The sequence below is a fragment of the Penicillium vulpinum genome (genome assembly GCF_028829585.1).
Source record: "Penicillium vulpinum strain IBT 29486 chromosome Unknown utg000001l_segment0_segment0, whole genome shotgun sequence".
In the NCBI taxonomy this organism is placed as follows: domain Eukaryota; kingdom Fungi; phylum Ascomycota; class Eurotiomycetes; order Eurotiales; family Aspergillaceae; genus Penicillium; species Penicillium vulpinum.
The window spans coordinates 4,705,283-4,724,754 of NW_026643241.1; the positions used below are offsets into that span (position 1 = coordinate 4,705,283).

Below are 19,472 nucleotides of genomic sequence, written 5' to 3' on the forward strand. Positions count from 1 at the left end.
ACATTGATTACACTGAGAATTGCAAAATCGTGCAAGGACTGCGCTTTCGGTTCAGCCATTTAGGTCGTGGGCCGTGTACTTGTTGGAGAGAGGACATGGGGAAAACTGGGCTTTTTAAGGTGAATAGCAAGAGCGAAGCAGCTGCTGAATCGAGGCCGCCCTAGTCTGTGTATATTGTCTAGGACCTAACCAATACAACTTACAGTCGTTCTCGAAATCGGCTTGACCGATACACACTGAGAAACTCTTTCCCGGCCCCACCGCTAAGACTTTAGCGCAGATCATTTATTGAGCGGGCCGCATCAAAAGGAGGGACTCAGTAAAACGCGTCGTGTATGTTACAGCAATACGTACAGTAATATGATTACATTGCGTGTATGAAAGGAAATCCTATAGAAGCCCATGGAATTCTATGGTAGATCTCTGCAAGTCATGTGGAGAAAGTCCACCCTGTACATTATAAAGCTTTAACAAACTCCGTCATATTAAATAATGCGTGCAAAAAGTCCATCGAATGCCATGGACCCCTCTGGTCCAAGCTGCTTTGTGCTTTTCATCTCTGTATAACACTACAGTATAACACGCCACGCTAGATTTACAGGACCTCTTTCCTTCTGATAGCCAGCTAGTTCTCGCTGCAAGCTTCCTTTAACTTATCCAGTTCACTTTCTTCTCGGCAGACACTATCAAGATTGCCAATTATACTCAGAGTGACGGGGTGATCTGGATGTAGGGCGTTTTCATAGCCTACCAGTGCTCGCTGGTACATCTCCTTCGCGTCCTTCAGCTTTCCCTTATTTCTGTAGAGACTCCCGAGATTGCTGATTGTTTTGAGAGTAGAAGTGTGAGATGGACCTAGAATTCTCTCCTTGCCAATCAGTGCTTGCTGATACATCTCCTCCGCCTCTTCTAATCTTCCTTGATCTCTATAAAGACCACCAAGGTTGCCAACTATGGTGAGAATAGAAGGGTGATCTTGGCTCAGATAATTTCCATAGCCTATCAGGGCTCGCTGGTACATCTCTTCCGCCTCTTTGAGATTGCCTTGATCTCGGTGGAGGGTCCCAAGGTTACCAACTGCATCAAGCGAGAATGGATGATCTGGACCAAGAATCTTCTCATAGCCAGCCAATGCTTGTTGATACATCTGCCCCGCCTGCCCAAGTTTCCCCTGATCTCTGTAGAGGTTTCCAAGATTGCTGACCGTGTTGAGAGTGGAAGTATTTTCTCGACCGAGGACCCTCTCTTTGCCAGCGAGTGCTTGCTGGTACATCTCCTCAGCCTCCTCAAGTTTCCCCTGATCTCTGTAGAGATTCCCGAGGTTGCCGACTGCTTTAAAAGTAGATGGGTGATCCGGACCGAGAGCCTCTTTATAGCCAGCTATTGCTCGCCGGTAAATATCTTCCACCTCCTCAAGCTTCCCCCGCTCTCTATAGAGGTTCCCCAGATCGCTGACTGTATCAAGCGTGGAAGGATGATTTTGACCTAAGACTCTCTCCTTGCCAGCCAGTGATTTCTGGTACATCTCAACCGAATCGTCAAGCTTTCCCTGGGCATGGAAGAGATTTCCTAATCGATGCAACGCTTCCCATACTCTGATATTTTCCTCTGACCAGTCCTTATGGCCCACATATTTCGCGTGCGGCAGAAGCCGCTGCTGAAGCTCGAGATACTTTCTGTCACCCACCCTGGGAACAGTGTACCCAACAGACATAAGCGCTAGTGCGTTAAGATGGAGAGGATCCACATTCTTCTCTCTGCTGGCAAGATGAATGCACCAGTCTTGTATCACTGGGTGCATCATATAGCTTCCGCTTTGTTCCTTAGTCTCAAGAAAAGAAAGCCCAACTAGGGTCTTCATACCGGCTTTGAACGCTAGTGCACTTGATATTGTCCTTTTCAGCCAGATCGGGGCACTTGAGCTATGGTGGCTGCTTTGTATCAATTCATACCAGATATCCCGATTATCAAAATGAGCAAGAAACAGTAGCAGTGCTGCTGCGTTCGGGTCGCGCTTCTGAATCTCGCGATATGAGATCATCCATGTTTGCAGCATATTACCTTGCTGGTACTGGCGTTCAGGATTTGATTGCAGCTGTAGGTCGGACCAAGATGATTGGTAATACTGTAAGTACTCATGAACACTGGTTCCAGTTTCACGCATGAACGCTCCGGCAATAGCGATTGCTAGTGGAAGTCCATCTAGACGGTTCGCAAGAGCAACAGTATCTACATTTATTAGTATCATAAACAAGATCTGAGTATTGTGCCTCTCAATACCTGGATGGCTCTCAATCTCCTTAGCTATATTCTTCCGTGATATGCGGCTGCTTTGTAAGAGTAGCGGAATCGCATCCTTAGGGTTAAGTTTATAGAGAGGAAATGACTGTCCTAGCTCTGTCAACCCTTGTAGCCGAGTAGTCATAATAATAGAGCCGTGGTCGGCTCCAGGGATGAAATCAGCAATATCATATGCATCGCCAATGGGGCCTTTGAATGGGAAGTATTGGTCAATGTTGTCGAAAATGATTAGCCAGCGTGAGTTTCCCTCTACTGCTAGCCACTTTAACACTTGTCTAGCTCGTTGCTTCACCTCCTCGTCATTCATTGCCTCGTCAGTAGATGACTGTTCTGGTAATCGGGGCAAGATAGAGCTCAAGGATTGTAATAGCGTGCCTCGGTCCTTACCACTCAGCCAGAAAATGGCAGTGAAATCATGTTTGTGATCTCGTGCGAAACGAATAGCTAATTGTGTTTTTCCCATCCCCCCAAGCCCATGAATAATTGCAACCTTTCGTGACTGGGAATCCCTGGGCTGTAAATACTGCCAGAGTTGTTCTAGCTCGCCTTGCCGTCCCACGAAGTTTTCAATTACTGGCACAGCCGTTAGGTCTAAAAGGACATCAAAGCGGCGAACTATATATGTGAACAATATTTAGCAATCGATTCGAATTACTTAAGGGATACTATTGACATGCTCTCACCAGAGTCTGCGAGTGTGTCTCTTGCAGTTGGTGTGCAGTTAATCTGATCGACTGCAATCACCAAGAGAAGCTCTTTCGCATAGGCTGCCGCCGCCGCCGCGGCATACCCTTGCCATTCTTTATTCTTGTGTGAGTCGGCGTAGTCGCAGATGCCACGAATAACCAAACACGGAAAGTCATTCATAAGTCCTGCCGCTTCCATCTCCACACAATATATATCCAAGTCCCGAGCTAGCTGATCTCGCCGCCTGCCATCCTTTATCACCTGATTTGCCGATCCGATGAGTCCGTAGTGAATTACTGGTTCTTGGTGCTCTCGTTGGGTTCGTGAGACCAATCTAGATCGATCGCAATCAATACACGTATCAGATATGGCATGGTCATACTCTGCTTGGAATAGACAGTCCTCTTGCGTCGGTCGCGTGAATTTAGTAGCTTTGTGGGGCGATAATTTGGCTTGCAGATTAGAGATAAATCCGACAGCCTGGCTATCTTCCGTGAGGTGATGCGCCTGGAGAGTCGCGAGAGCGGTCAATAGAACCTTAGGTGGTCGATTGAGCATTCCAGTTCGCTTAAATTGCCCGCCGCTCAGTGCTTTACCTAAATCGTACTGGATCACGCCTCCGGAAGTCTCCGTCGGCTGGCTCACTACAATATCCCCGAGTCGAATGTCTGCATAGCTGCTAGGTACTCCGCCGCCGATACCGACCATCAAGCCGAAGCGGATAGCGTGGAAACTAGAGAGTAACTGCATCCCAACCGTTGCGACTGATGTAGTTCCGTATGCGCCAGTTGGTAAGGTAGTAATGACGACATTGTGTTCTCCGATGTTTCCAAAAATGTATGCATTTTGGTCCATTGGCAGGCGACGTAAAGGCGGGTGTATTTTGTCAAGCATCAGCTTTGCAGCCGCCGTCTCCACTGGCAAGGCGCATATCCATCCGACCGTATAATCGTTGTGGGATCGAGTCCTGGCATCCATAGTGTATTGACTCCCCTACGATCGGATTGTACCTAATGATTTCTGACCTGTCAGTTTGCGTGGAACATGGGAGAAGAATACTATTATAAAGCAGATGTCGTGGGAATGAGGTCGGGAATTTGTCAGGAGCAGGCGGGTTGACGAGGCTACACACCCGGCCAGTTAAGTGGTGCACGTGCCCTTGGAATTATCATGGAAGAACCAAGAGTCGCGGTGGTTTCCGTCGGCCCACCGCAGCATACTGTTCTGCTGGCATTAAACTTTAGAAATGGGTCAACTCAAGCCGGCTCGGTCCGCCCATACGGCCGCTTATACAGAATCAGCTCGATCGTAGCTCTTAAATGAGATGAACTGCCTTGACAGTACATGACTTCGCTTGAGAGTCACCTACCAGGCACCAATCACACTGCAGAGAATCCCCTGGAATCGCATAGAATTCATCGGCGCAGGTAACATCGGACTTATCGTCGGCCCGTAATATCAGGGGCTAATCCCCTGCGGGACCTGGAATAGGTCCACGTTGCACGACCATTCAGACAACCACTCCACTTCGTTTGGAGCACTATGGCACCAAATTTCAAACCCCCGCAGCTCGAGTTCATTCATCACATGATCGAGAGTAACTCACTAACAATGTCTGAGATGGCTCATGCGGCTGGCTGCAGCAAGCAATCCGTAGTACGAATTCGCTCCAACCTCGAAGTATTCGGGAACGTTAGGGCGCCACGAAATGGTGCTGGACGCCCGCGAAGCATCACACCACCTATGCTCGAAGCTCTTTGTGAACATTTGACAGAGAAGCCGACCTTATACCAAGACGAGATGGCCCTCTTTCTGTGGGACGAATTTGGAAAGCATGTGACAATTCAAAGCATTAGCAGGGCGCTTGCTTCGGTCGGATGGTCGAAGAAAGCAGCACGCCAGATTGCCAAGGAACGCAATGCTGATCTACGGGACTTCTACCTTCACAAGATATCTTCTTTCAAGTCATACCAATTAATCTTCGTGGATGAGTCAGGTTGTGATAAAAGGGCCGGTTTTCGACGGACTGGTTGGTCACCTCTAGGTGTGACACCAGTGCAGGTCTCCAAATTCCACAGGGACAGACGCTATCAGATACTTCCTGCGTATGCTCAAGATGGACTGGTCCTGTGTCGAGTATTTCAAGGCGCGACTGATGCCGATGTTTTCGAAGACTTCATCGAGCAAGTCCTTCAGCATTGTAATAGATGGCCAGAGCCAAAGTCTGTTCTCGTTATGGATAATGCTTCTTTTCATCGTACAGAGAACATCCGGCGAATGTGCTTGGATGCCGGTGTTAAGCTGATATATCTCCCTCCTTATTCGCCGGATTTGAACCCCATTGAAGAGTTCTTCTCTGAGCTAAAACGATTTATCAAGCGCAAGTGGAATGAGTATGAAATGAATCCAAACCAAGGGTTCGATGCATTTCTCGAATGGTGCGTTGATGTGGTTGGTTCAAGGGTTTCGAGCGCGGAGGGTCATTTCCGAAATGCGGGTCTATTAATCGATGAATTTTGATTTTCTCAAGCCGGGACATGGAAGATATCTTAAATTATATACAGTAGTAGTAGTAGTAGATTTCATTTACCCCGACCTCTCGCAAAGCGATATACAGGCTACAGCAGCTATATATATCCGTGTATGTACATGTATGATGTCCCACTTCCTGAAAACGAACTTGGAGCCTCGTCGAGGCCTATCGTGGCCTAGTTGCCGCTCATGTTATTAGGCTGCCCTCATGGGGCGCGACTTTGGAATCGTTGTGACGCCTCAGCGAAGTCCAGGACGGCTTTGACCGTCGTAGCCCGCGAGACGGTGTCTGGTTTACCTCTCTCACCTTCAGTTGAGCCTCCCAGCAGACTCGATACGCTGTTGAACGCGTCCCCTGCTTCACTCCTTAACTTCCGTCGAATTTCCCTCAGATTTGGGCAGTCCACCAGCACGTGGGTGACTGTTTCTTGCGCGCCGCACACGCACTGATCATTGTCGCGGAAGCCGAAGGTCTTGGCATAGGTGGATAACCAATTATGGCCCGTGCGTAGCTGTGTCAGCAGGTACGCCCGGCCCCTGGGCAAATTCCCATACAGCTTCCTGGTGTAGGCCGCCGGTAGGGTGCTATCAATTTTTCGCAGGTGACCGCCTTTGGTAGATGTTCTCCACTCCCGCTCCCACTGAGCGCGGATGGTGTCTCGGATAAGCGCCCTCTTCCTTGTCAGCAACGGGCGAAAGGGGTGTGTTTTGCCCGGGCTTGCCGCGTCCTTGGCCAGCCGATCTGCTGCGTCGTTCCCCGCGTTGTCGCAGTGTCCGGGTATCCATTGGAGACGGAGCGCAATTCCCTTTGCTTGAACCTCTGCGGCTGCCTGGAGGATCGCGTGGTTGATGCGCTGTCCTGATTTGTTTCCTGGGTTCTGGATTGCTTGCAGCGCTGATCGGCTGTCGCAGAGGATCGTTGCCGTTGTTGTTCCATCATGTTCCTTTCTTGGCCGCTGATGGCTGATCTTGAACACTGCACTGACAGCGTAGAAAATACCTATCAGCTCTGCTACGTGAACCGACCACCGGTCCATCGGTCCCACTTGGACCTGTTGGGATTCGATAACCTGCAGGTTATTGTCGAGTGCTACGGCAGCGGCGCCCAGGTGGCCTTCACGTCCCGATGCATCAGAGTAGACCACGATGGCGGATGAGGACCGCACAGTCTCAGCCCGTTCTCTTGCCGTCTCTCGGTCTGACCCGATCTCAATCTCCGTGAAGGACTCGGCGCGCCACGGCGGTAGCGGTCGTGGATCGATCGTCTCTAGTTCGTCTAATCTTTCTAGGTTCATGGTCTTCAGGGCTTCCGCCAGTGGGAAACGAGCGTACGACCCGATGTTGTTCCTCCGTTTCTGGGCTCGCCGTAGTGCATCCCAAATAGGATGATCGCGCGGCAGAGTGTGAAGGCTTGTGATGGTGTTCTGGGCTCGGTGGCGGAGGCGCAGGTGCGTTGGCAGAACGTGTGCCTCTACTTCCAGAGTCGTGGTGGCTACTGTCCTGAAAGCTGATAAGATGCGGATCAATGCGGTTCTCTGGACTGTGTTTAAGTGTCGTAGGTGAGTCTTGTCTCGCAAAGGATCGTGCCAGACCGTCGACGCGTAGTCCATGACCGGCGTTACGCAGGCTTGGTAGAGCTGTCGCATCTGTTCTGGGCGTAGATGCCGCAGCCCACCCAAAGCAATACTGACCTTGGTTGCGCGGTTGATCGCTTGCTGGACGTGTTCCTTCCAGCGAAGTTCCTGGTCGAACACCACCCCCAGCAGCTTGGCCGTGGGCGACGGTTCGATTGTTTTCCCGTTCATAACGACTTGACCCTGAAGCTGTTCGCGTCTTTTCCTGGTAATGTGAATCAGTTCGGTTTTCTCGGCTGCGAAGCAAGACCCAGTTCGACGGGCCCATGCCTCAATGCGGGGAACGTCTTCCGATTGAATCTTGGTGAGGTTCTCTTCGGCTGAGCGTCCTACTCGCCACCGGAAGTAGTCATCGATAAAGGCGGATGCGCCGCCGTGAGAGTTGACAGGTTGGTCAACTAGGTCGGAGTTGAAGAATGCGAACAGAATAGGGGAGAGGGGCGAGAATTATATACAGTAGAATTCGAAATCAGTTTTAACTCCGCAACTCTTGCGACTTGATTCGCGAACCCTAATCTGAAACACGCTAGTTCATATTTGGAATAGTGGTAGATCTGTGATTTCCAAGAATAGACATTGTATTTTACATAACGAAGGTGGGACCCTGTTTGCACGATGGATTCCATCGGTTTCTACATGAAATTACGGTACTATAACAATGACTCATTGTGGTTACCAGTGAATACAATACAGCCCTACATGGATTAACAGGGGAAGAGCTAAAATTAGATTAGCGTGTCTCCACTTAGGGTCCGGGACATAAAAAGTAAGAGTGTAGAGTTAAAACTGATTTCGAATTCTACTGTAGACGCCGAAAAGAACCCACCAGGATAACCAATACTCACTAGAATAACTAATGCTCAAACTATATATCCGCTTCGCTTCTCTCGCATCCGTTGTATTTTTCTGCCCAGTACCTAATGTCCTTGACAAAACGCCGAGCAATACCCCACTTGACACCACGCGCCTTGAAATAATTGGGATCTTTGTCTTCATCAATCTGCGCCAAGTCTAGTCCATCATCTAGGGCTACATCGCACGCCTTCCTGACCTCGGCTTTCAATGCCTCATCCCCCAAACGTGACTGCTGCCAGCTGCTGTATTCTCTCACAGCAACATCAAGAAGGCCTGGGATTTGGATGGCAGGAACCTCGACCGAAGACGCAGTAGTGTCCTCTGGAAGTGTGGATGTTGACCACCCCGGTGCTTGCGGAGCTTGTGTGGGAAGCACATTTGTGATAGTAATGGGAGGGTAGCTTGCTTCGGCGGTAGATCGATTATTGGCCCGCGGTCTGTCGAGCCGTTGTCTCTCTGCTCTATAGATTTGCTCACGAATCATTCCAGGTACATCGTCATGCGACTGTAAAATCCCACCGCTTTGCACATATTTCACCAAGCTCTCCAGCTGATCCCGGTAGAGTTTATAGTGTTTTTTCCCATAAGGATCCTGCCAACAGTGCGGGCCCAGTTCGCAGGACCCAGGACAGCGCATTAAAGCATATACCTCTTTCCAGGCAGGTGGCTCTCCAGAAGCTGCTTCCTCGGCATAGATCTGTCGGTCTCGTTCTTGAAGCATCCGCTGGGTAGCAGATGAAGTGCCTCGTTTATCAGTCGTCCTGCCGCTTACGTTTGAGGCCGAAGTGTTCTCCATATAATTGAATGAGATAACCAGTCTCAGTTTCTTGCCAGCAAGAAAAAGGTCTCCCCAATCCAAAAGCTGTTTTTCTATAGAGGCCCAATTAATGTCGGTTCCATCAAATCTCAGAGTGAAGCCTTTCTGCCGAGTGGCGGATACGACAATAGACGTGTCATCCGATTCAAGTTTTCGATACGGATACTTTCGTACAAGTAGCTCCTTTAGCTTTGGTTGCAAAAAAAGTCTCCAGTGATACCGAGGGGCTAGAACCAGATCTTGTTCTGTATCTTTCGCCACCGTCCTGTTATTGAGAGTGATCTTCCACTCGATCAAATAGTGGATACAAGTCGGTGGATCCTCGTCGTATGTTCGACCTTCCTCCCAATCACCGTACTGGAGTAATGGAAGACCGTTCTTTTGTGAAGCAGTTTGTTTTGGAGAGGCGGAATCAACAGGGGAGACGGGATCGACGTTACGGCAGCTTATGTCGGAAGGGGAGGCGGATGACCAACGAAAGTTGCCAGGTGTTGGTGCATATTGTGATGTATCGACCCACTGGTCAAGATGTTGAACGCCATAATCATCATGGCTAACGAGAGAACTGGTAGTCATTTTCTTGGGCCTACGGTAACGACAGACTAAGGGTGAGTGATAATTAGTTGAGGCTTACACCATTCGGTGCCGTTGAGGGTATTGTTCGCCTGCAAACAACCGCCAACTGGTCAGGATGGTCCTTGGCCGCTAATATCACTTGTTGAGGTACTCTGGGCCAAAGAGACACCTCGCAAGTGATGGATAGCACACACCGCACAAAGGAAGAGGAGAGGGAAGAAGAAGTCCCCCAGCAGATCATCAGGTTACTAGCGCAAGGTGGCCTTTCCCCACATGACTCGTGGAGATCCACCATGATTCCATGGTAATCTATGGGCTTCCCTCTCATACTGTACACGTAATGTAATCTTATGTACCATGTTACTGCAATATACACGACGCATTTTACTGAGCCCCTCAGTTTGATGCGGCCCGCTCAATAAATGATCTGCGCTAAAGTCTTGGCGGTGGGGCTGGAAGAGAGAGTGTGAGTGTGTACTGGTCAAGCCGATTTCGAGACTCACTGTAGTAGGAAACATCGTGAGAGAGAAGGTCAGACATCGTGCAACGGTTAACAAATGACATTAACCAATGGCTTTTAGTAAGAATGGCTAAGAGAGGGTTGTTAGGAAAGGGTTGTTAGGAGAGGGTTGTTATAAGAGGGTGGTTAGGAGATTAAGCGGTACCGGTACGGAAATTAACCATGCTTGGCACCCCATTTCTGGGGGGCATCATTTATGTGGCGGTCAGCGATAGCCTATCGTTTGCTTGGGTTGGCTGGCTTACCCTCGGTCTATCTCACGCTTATCAATAACTGACACATGAACTCACGCCATCATATTGAAATAATCAAATAATGGGTGCATTCCGATCTAAGCAATTTTGTTTATGAGGACAATTTTACAAAGCTGGCCAACAACGCCGCCACTAATTGCCACCCCTCAATTCTGGTCAAGTAGCCCACCGGTTTCACAACAGTATTTATTCGGGCTAAAACAATGGAAGTCTTTTCAAGTTTCTCAACCGGCCCCGAAAGAAGGCTTTACATGATGGTTAAACATTTCTCAATGAGTTGGTGCCAAGCAATGACTCTCCATGTCCTGGATCTCCAGCAATTGAGTTCTTGTCGGAATTTTTACAGTATAAGATTATCACCGCCGCCAAAAATGACAGCCACCTTCCCACATCAGAGTAAAGATCAACAGAGCGCTATGGAGGAAATTGTCGATATCGTTCGACAGATCGGCCGACAACAGGGAGAAAATGTGTATTTCCGTACCTGCTACGCCCTTTTCAAACACCTCCAGGACAAGGCCGAGCAAGCGTCCGAGGACCTACTTCACCTACACCAATCCGGCGCTTTTGGTTTCTCCGATAACGAATTCTACCTCGTCTACCAGGTCGCACAAGAACTTCAAGTCTCGGTGCACGACCTGGCTGACCAGGCACTCAAGGCGCAGTTAGCCTGTGAAGAGTTTTGCGAGTTGGACCCCAGCTATTCGGCCCGTGAGGCTTTCAAATTTACCGATACGGTACAAACAGCCGGGAAGTCTGAAGCTGATGCATCCCAGGGTGTTTGTGATAGCCCCCGGTCGATGCAGTTTATAATGCTACCAGTGAATGACCTCTAAAAAAAGGGGATTGATAAACTCACCCCCCCTTTGGCTAATCTCACCCCCCTCCCTGCCTGCAATTTCTGGTATTAACTATACCGCCTTCTTAACTGGGTGTGATACTGGATTCTGCCAAATATTTCTACCTATATGGAGTTTTCTGCCATACATTCTGCCACCACCATATAATTCTAGTTTATTTTGCTGAGCGAAGCGAAGCAACTACAGGATGGATCGAAATTAGTTTCCCCACTTGCACACGGAGAATCTATCTCGAACCCTCTCTTGAAACACGGTATACTTATTACAGCTACTCTTCCCCTTAGCCCCTGTCTTGGCGGTAATTCGAAACAGTTACAAATGACAAAACAAAAATAGCCTGTGTATTAACTTTGAATAGTCTGGGTTGTTTCTAGAACGTTCCTTTTGTAATCCGATAGATAAATGGTTCGGTGACTCCTCTCAAAGCTGGGGGCTTCTCTTTTGAGGCAATCGAAGAAACGGCGAGCCACGTAACTTTTTGGTTCTCATAATGATCGACACTTGAAATCAATGGATATCGGAAATGCTTTGGCTAATTATCGGCGGTCGAATTGATTTGAGGGATTTTTAAGCCATAGGTCATTTTCCAGGCGTAGCGTAGTAGTCCACCCTGTGAAATTCCACTTTATCGAGATGATTATAGAAAACCTCAAATAAACATAAATATATCGAAACACGTAAACCGCGTGAATAGGCAAGCGCAGGTGCAACAGGAACAAAAAAGAAAAGATTCTTCTCGCATTCGCGCTGGTGGATAGGAAAACCCAGTGGGAAAAAACCATGCCCAGAAGAATTACACACGAGATGTTGAGTCAGCCGCGCTATTGGGGAAATTTACATGTTGCTCAGAGGCTCCCCAACCACTAAATGCCACTCAGCATACCTGAAGTCATAGCACAGCGCGTTTTGCAATGTCCAATGCCTCTCTCAACCGTGCAGCCATGGATAACACGTCGTTTCGCCGGCTTGCTGTGGAGAAGTTTTCACCCGCAAGATCCGTCAGCATATCATCATCAAAACTACCGATAAGATCGGGTGAAAACAGTTTCACTGGGCCTTCCTCCCCCACTACATATCTTTCAGAAACCTGAACGACGACGTTGTCCATGAAGCGCTTCATAGCCACCTTGTAGTATGCTTTCAAGATATCGTGTATGTCAAAAACGGCCTGTTGTTCGTTGCTCAAGTGAACACCTTTCAATACTGTTTTCATGTCGAAATCAAAGCCGTCTTCGAGCCCGAGACCTTCAAGTCTGGCTATGACTCTTTCCTGGCGGATCGAGGATAAAGTGTCAGCGAAATAGTGGTTCACAGTCTGAAGGATTCCTCCTCGTTCGTCATTCACTATCATCAGCAGCCGGTCGTGGGCCTGGCGGTATGTCTCCTCTGCGGGTGGAGATAGAACCCTTTCTATTTTCTCTCTCACATCGTTGTCGGGTATGATTTTTGCCAAAACCTGTTGGTTAAAGGAGTGCACTGCAGAGGCAGTTTCTTCGAGATACATACTCGCAATATTCGCCCACGGACTGGATTGTTGGCGAAACATATTCTGGAGCACAACAGGGTTGACAGTGCCAGGTAGTTCAGAGCCGCGCGACTCGAGGTAGTAACGTCGTATCCAGTCGTATATATTTTCCAAGTCACCTGCTAGTCGGCTGAATTCCGGGTCGTTTTCATTTTGAATTGTACGAAAAACTTTGGCATGACCCCCTGTAGCCATTGATCTAGCAAAATCATCTGCATGCTGCCGCAGGTGCATACGAAGCTTGAGCGGGCTTTGTGCTTCCAAGTCGGCACTATAGTTCCCGTCCAATGCTCTATCAACTTCATTTTGATAACTTGATGCTAGGCGAGTCAAGAACCTTCTCTGTTCTGCAGGGGTTTGGCGAGAAGGTCCGAGGATCTCCAGCTCTTTCTGGGTCTCAAGAGAAAGCTTTTCGATATCTGCCACGACAGCAGGAAATTCAGAGCGAATGTGGTCGTATAGAAGATGGCCCAGAAAGGACTTCAAGGCGTTGATACCAACTCGATCTTTCTTGAGTTCTGTCCAAGGATGCACCGTTGAGAAAAACTCTTTTTCCTTTCGATGTCGGCCCTCGATAGTTATACCCTCTTGAATTTCCTTTGTGGAGCGGTTTCGTACAGCAAACCATCCGTGAGTGAGACGCTCGACCTCATTTTTAGCGATGCGCAACACCTGATGCGTTTTCAGTATGCGTTCACATCGATATAATTAAACACTTACACCAGCTTCATCTCCTGCCTGCAGAGCATCGCATTTGGTGACGATTCCAACAGTACGTTTACCTGCTGGGTCAGCAGCACGTGCCATTGAAAACCTAGTATAAGTGAGCACCTTCAACACCGAACCGGGAGCACCTTCCTTACACTTCCTGGTTGGCAAGATTGTTACGTGCATCCATAACTGCGCTGACCATATGTAAGCCCTACAATTCTTCCATGACCCTCTGACAGGTATTCACTTACAGGATGATGGTACGCTTGTCAGTCATATAATCCTCGATTAATTTTCGGATAATGGCACGGTCCTCTTCGGTTTGAAACTTTGTCGGATCTTGTTTCGAGATTAGCAACGTCATCAAAATAATACAGGGTCTTCTCACTGTGGAAGAGACCCGGAACATCCACAACACTGAGATGCCGATGATCTGGACCTGAGAGCTCAATCTTGAGTATATCATCTGAGAATCTTTTTTCGACATCTTCCAAATTCTTCGCCTTTGGTCCCGGTATGCCCATGCAGCAAGCAGCCTATTATGATATCAACAGGGGTCCTAAAATGCCAGGAAAATGAGATCCTGACCTAATCGAATATGTCTTCGAACTCTTGGCATCCGAAGTCTGCAGCGGCGAGGGTTTTTTCGAAGGTGAGAAGATTTTGATTCAAGGTTTCATCGAGTCGGGAAGTTGGTCCTGGGATGATTGTAATCCTGGCCTGACCCTCCCCTTCTGGGGATCGACGAAGAACGATTTGAGTGGCGAATCTTGTACAGAGGTCACTGGCCACAGGAAATGAAAGACCCGTCAAACCTTCTAGAAGGGACGACTTGCCGCTCGATTGATCGCCAACTACAACGAGCTACAATTGATCAGTAGAGTCCATGGGCGGATCTGATATATTCACTTACCTGGGGAAGAGAGACATTCTCACTGATGCCTAGTTCTCGAAGTCGGTCAATGACCCCTAAGAGCCTTACTCGCTTCTCATTGTCCAGCCCGTCTGCCCCTGTAAGATCTATAGCACGTTTCCTAGTCATTTTCCTTGCCGATGTTGAGGATGAGAGAAAAGAAAAAATGGCAGGTCTGAGGGGATTGAATTGATTTAGATGCTGTGGTGAGCCTGGCGAGAATTAGGGATCCTTTTATTCATCATCATTTGGTCACTGCATTCAAGCCCATTCCAACCACAAGACTGAATGTAACTATATTACACCCATGCATGCAGCATTCTTTGGCCGACTTTCTTTGTGCCTGATTTGCAAGTGGCTTGAAGTTCGCAATGACAGAACAAAATATTGCAATTGGCAATAGGATACCACGCTACATTATGGAATTCTTTCCCGGTAAGGTTACAGTGGTAGACACATGAATATCTTCTGCTCTCTCCTACTGAGTAAAACACGGGTTGAGTGATATGAAGATTCTTGGTGGCTGCCTGAAGGGAGCTCTCGCCAATGTAATCTTCAACATGAGTCCCCTCAATAACTGTAGTTGCGGTAAATATGAAGCAATCACCAAAGAATGCCGCTCGAAGCATCTTCAAGGAAGTCACATTCTTGTACCAATTCATGTAATTGAGGAATACTGGAATCAAGGAAACAACGCATTATCGAATTTTGTCTCGGGGGCTTTTTTCGACGAATAATTCAGTTTTGCTGCCGCTAACTTTATTTTGTTGCAGATGAGCCCCGTTGGGATTAGCTCTCATAAAGAAAAAGGCGACTTACTCCTTGATCACACCGGTCAGGGATAGTCTTTTGTTTTCCCATGGAACTCCCCGAAAAGGCATTCATCATTTAGAGCAATGCTCCACGCTATGTAACATGTATTGGCAACAGAATTGAGGACTTGCCAAACCATGCCTACCGTAGAATCAACTCGATTTGATTTGTTTGTTTGGCACGCACTATCGGTTGGTAAATGGTCCGATTACTATGATGAAAGTGCATTGACGAAGGGGGTGATGATATCTGAAAGAGGTGTTCGAAAAAGGAAGGGACAGATTTGTAGTATCTTATCTCCAGTACTATGTCGGACGTACCACGGGACACATTTCCATACAATTCAATCCTTGAAATACCGCTAAGCTAGATCAGGATTAGGGTGTTTCAGAATAGGGTTGTAAAAACAATTTCTACAAGCTAGGTGGTGAAACTGATTTCGATCCACCCTGTAACAAATTTCAATATTTCAAATATATGTAGGCCTACTTCCACGGGTTCCAGTCAACGGGGGTCTTATGTAATGACAAGCCAGGGTACCACATTGAATTCGGTCACGATAACCTCTCCCAAGTCCTGTATCCGACGGGGGTCACCGTGGCCCTTTTAGTATTATATAATCAAGTGCTTCTGCATGAAGTTAACTTGAAAGCTTAGCGTAAAACCTACCATACTAATGTCACGGATAAACTATGTGCGCTATAAACTATGTGCGCTACTATATATATTGGTCCTGGGCATGTCAGAGTGTGAGCTCTGACATAATGGTCTTTTGGCCGAGTTGGAGAATGTGCGCCCAGGCATATCCTTTACAACTAAACCGCACCCCTTATTCTACATTGTATACAGGATACACAACACTAATTCTGCCACAATATCTGTATATTTACTTAGATTATATAGAATAATTAATTTATTTTTGATTGTACTTCCTATAATATATCTATATATAGTAGAACAAGCTGTTTAATTCATTTTGCTCCTCGAATTTTTTAATATATGTAGTAGTTGTATATTAAGATAATAGATATATATATTCCATACCTATATAGGTATGTAAAGGATATGCCTGGGCGCACATTCTCCAACTCGGCCAAAAGACCATTATGTCAGAGCTCATGCTCTGACATAGACTGCGACATCGCCCATGGACGGGCGGGTGGGCAGTGCCCACGGGCCTTATGTAAGCGGGCGATGGGCACTATCAATACGCCCATGGACGGGCCCTACCCTTAGGGCCCATTGTCCATGGACACCGTGGGCGCCCGTGGGCCTTTTTAGTAAGCAAAATTAGCGCAACACGTGATTTTTATTGACAGATTTCAAAATATTTCAACTAAATTTATATTTTTTATATATTTACAATCATAATTCCGGATTTTTAATAAGATATATATAAATATATATACTATAATTTACTATATATCTAATTTTTATATATATTTAAGACAACTTTATATAATGGTGGGCATCGTGGGCATGCCCGCCGTGGGCATGCCCGTGGGCCTTGGGCGTTATGGACGGGCACTCAAAAATCCAAATAGCCCAAGGCCCACCGTGGACGGGCGATGGGCACCTAGGAGGTGCCCATGGACGGGCGATGTCGCAGTCTACTCTGACATGCCCAGGACCAATATATATAGTAGCGCACATAGTTTATAGCGCACATAGTTTATCCGTGACAAGGTACTACTACTATGTACTGATACTCTACACCACGTATACTACTATTAATATTCCTTCTATAATATTAGTAACACTCTATTTTATTCTTTATATTTGATTTATTACATTTTTGTGGGAAAATATATCCAAAAGGATACATGTTAACTAGACTGCGACATCGCCCGTCCATGGGCACTAGAAAGTGTCCACGGCCCGTGGGCCTTTTGAAATTTGACGCCCATCGCCCACCGTTATGCAAAATTAATGCAAAAATTACCCTATTAGGCTATTTTATGTACATAACTAGTTCTTGGCAGTATCCACCTTGCCAAGAGTGCCCGCATATGTCTTGGCGACGCTAAAAGTGTCTCCACTTTGGTGGGCGTTGTCGCAGTCTAAGCTAGGCTGATAGCAGGGATTAATCTTGTAGAGTGCTTATTTAACTCAGTGTAGCCTGTAGCCGGCCTTTTAGAGGAGAGGGAAATTTTTAAACGGCTTACGGCCGGCTAGGCGGCTACGCCGCCAGACTAGACCTCTGCAAAGCCCACAAAGCCCAAAGCCCAGCCCAGCCCACTAATGGGTTGGGCTTGGGCCTATCCTTCGGGCCCATCGATGGGTTATGGGCTTATACCCACAGGGCCCATTTAGGCCCATACTGGGCCCCCATTATTTATCAAACAATACAAACATGCCAATCTATCGCAACTGCAGAATTAATACATTTTTTGCTGGTTTTTTTAGGTATTGAGATTACTATCCAGGCTGTATATACAGTGACTACGCATAAGTCTTAACACCCTTGGCCCCACATAGAGTAGTTACGTAATATTATGCCGGCATAATTATCCCCTCAAGATTCACTAGGTAGCTATTAAAGCCGCCTTGTTATGCAAAAATTTGCCTTCCTAAATAGAAATTAATGTGGAAATTCTAGAGGCAATTCTTAACGGGTGCTTCAGATCAATTGGGTGCCTTATGGCATAAGTTGTATGAGCGTTTGTTAGGCGGTAGAGTGACGTTTGGGCGGTGTAATAGATGGGTCTCAAAGGGGTGTTAACACTTATACGTAGTGACTGTAAACATTTGGATTCTTGAAGCTATAGTTACGTGAATCATTATATATGTTCTTCCTCTTCTTCATTTTCTTGTTCCTTTACTTTCTTTACAAATTTATAAGTAAAGTTGTAGAGAAATAATTCAAATGATTTGATTTAATTGATAAGATACTAATAAGATACTAGAATTAGTGTTATATTTATATAATTCCTACTAGACTGCGACAACGCCCACCAAAGTGGAGACACTTTTAGCGTCGCCAAGACATATGCGGGCACTCTTGGCAAGGTGGATACTGCCAAGAACTAGTTATGTACATAAAATAGCCTAATAGGGTAATTTTTGCATTAATTTTGCATAACGGTGGGCGATGGGCGTCAAATTTCAAAAGGCCCACGGGCCGTGGACACTTTCTAGTGCCCATGGACGGGCGATGTCGCAGTCTAGTCGCAGTCTAGCCTAGCTATCAGCCTAGCTATCAGCCTAGCTATCAGCCTATACTATATCAAATACGGACTAAACTTGCTTCTGCTTCGCTCAGCAAATCATCACCTATACGTAGACTTCCGCAAAGCCCAACTTTGGGCCCAAGCTCCGGGCTCGAAACCCGACCCTCAACGGGCCGGGGGTCGAACTTTTTTGGGCTCGACCCGGACCCCGGCTCGAAGGGGGGGGCCCGTCGGGCCCCCCCCCTAGGCTCGAAATTGTATAAATATATGGTCTTGGCATTCATAAAACTGCTTAGTTATTAATGCTGTAATCACTGTATCTCAGCTTTTCCTAGGTATATTTAATTTAAATTTTAAATATAGAAAGAGAAAGAGGGTTGAAATATATATATTAAATTTAAACTAAATGCGACCGGTAGAAAGTGAGAGAATATAAAAAGTAATAAAATTATTATTTTGAATTTGAAGATATATATTTACTCACTATACTACAACTGCAATTTTATATGAACTTCTGTAATTTATTTAATTTCTTAAATAACTAATTTCTCTAAATTTAAACTGTAATTTATATATTTAAATCTAGATCTACTATTCAGAACTAAATTGATTTAAATATTACATTTATTAAAGGCTAAAAAACAGCCTCTAAACATGCTGTAAGTTTCATAAATCATATGATCCGGAGGATTAGGCTCGGATGGCCCCCCCCCCTTTCGAGCTGGGGGCTTAACCTAAAAGCCCGAAACCCGCTGCGAGCTTTGGACCTAGGCTCGAAACCCGACCCTTTTGAGGGTCGGGTCGGGTCGGGTTTCGGGCTTTTCGAGCTTTGCGGAAGTCTACCTATACGCGTATCCACCCCCGGTGGTCGCTTACAGCCTCAGGTAGCTAGTATAGCAATAAAATATACATTTTAATGAGAAAAAATCGTATAGTCTACCTATTATAGTACTTGGTACAGCTCCTGGCTAAGCGCTAGTGCTAGGTATAGTCCTTGATATATAAAGTGAGGTAGGACAAAAGTGACTTAGTTTTGTTAGAGTTTCACATATAAATTGTAGGTACCCGCAGTTTACTATAAAGGCGGTGTAGAAAGCGGTATACAAAAACAGCTATCACTTCCAGTGTCTCACCCGATTAAGAAGGCGGTAGATTTAATACCAGAAATTTCAGGCAGGGGGGGGTGAGATTAGCCAAAGGGGGGGTGAGTTTATCAATCCCCTAAAAAAATCCCATGGATGACTGCATGATCGTTTCGAAAAACATTGTCTCAATAGTGCGCCACGGTAACTCCCACAATAGAA

At 46.8% G+C, this 19,472-nt stretch overlaps 4 protein-coding genes across 4 annotated transcripts; 1 reads left to right on the forward strand and 3 right to left on the reverse strand.

Annotated features, from left to right (window-relative positions):
- Positions 1–625: 625 nt before the first annotated feature.
- Positions 626–3,966, reverse strand: N7479_001694 (uncharacterized protein; the record flags this gene model as incomplete). Its single annotated transcript, XM_057249391.1, has 3 exons — positions 626–2,229; positions 2,281–2,916; positions 2,985–3,966. The coding sequence occupies 3 exons, from the start codon at positions 3,964–3,966 to the stop codon at positions 626–628; spliced, it is 3,222 nt and encodes a 1,073-aa protein (XP_057113823.1).
- A 1,760-nt stretch (positions 3,967–5,726) lies between these two features.
- On the reverse strand, positions 5,727–9,402 carry N7479_001695 (ribonuclease H family protein; the record flags this gene model as incomplete). Its single annotated transcript, XM_057249392.1, has 2 exons — positions 5,727–7,552; positions 8,103–9,402. 2 exons carry the CDS (start codon positions 9,400–9,402, stop codon positions 5,727–5,729), a joined length of 3,126 nt encoding a protein of 1,041 aa, XP_057113824.1.
- Positions 9,403–10,547: 1,145 nt separating this feature from the next.
- N7479_001696 (uncharacterized protein) lies at positions 10,548–11,012 on the forward strand (the record flags this gene model as incomplete). The annotated part of the gene is made up of 1 exon (XM_057249393.1): positions 10,548–11,012. One exon carries the CDS (start codon positions 10,548–10,550, stop codon positions 11,010–11,012), a length of 465 nt encoding a protein of 154 aa, XP_057113825.1.
- A 1,336-nt stretch (positions 11,013–12,348) lies between these two features.
- On the reverse strand, positions 12,349–14,314 carry N7479_001697 (dynamin family protein; the record flags this gene model as incomplete). The annotated part of the gene is made up of 7 exons (XM_057249394.1): positions 12,349–13,233; positions 13,282–13,375; positions 13,425–13,466; positions 13,524–13,600; positions 13,661–13,808; positions 13,883–14,136; positions 14,186–14,314. Coding segments are annotated over 7 exons (1,629 nt in total), but the record flags the coding sequence as incomplete, so codon positions are not given.
- Positions 14,315–19,472: the final 5,158 nt, after the last annotated feature.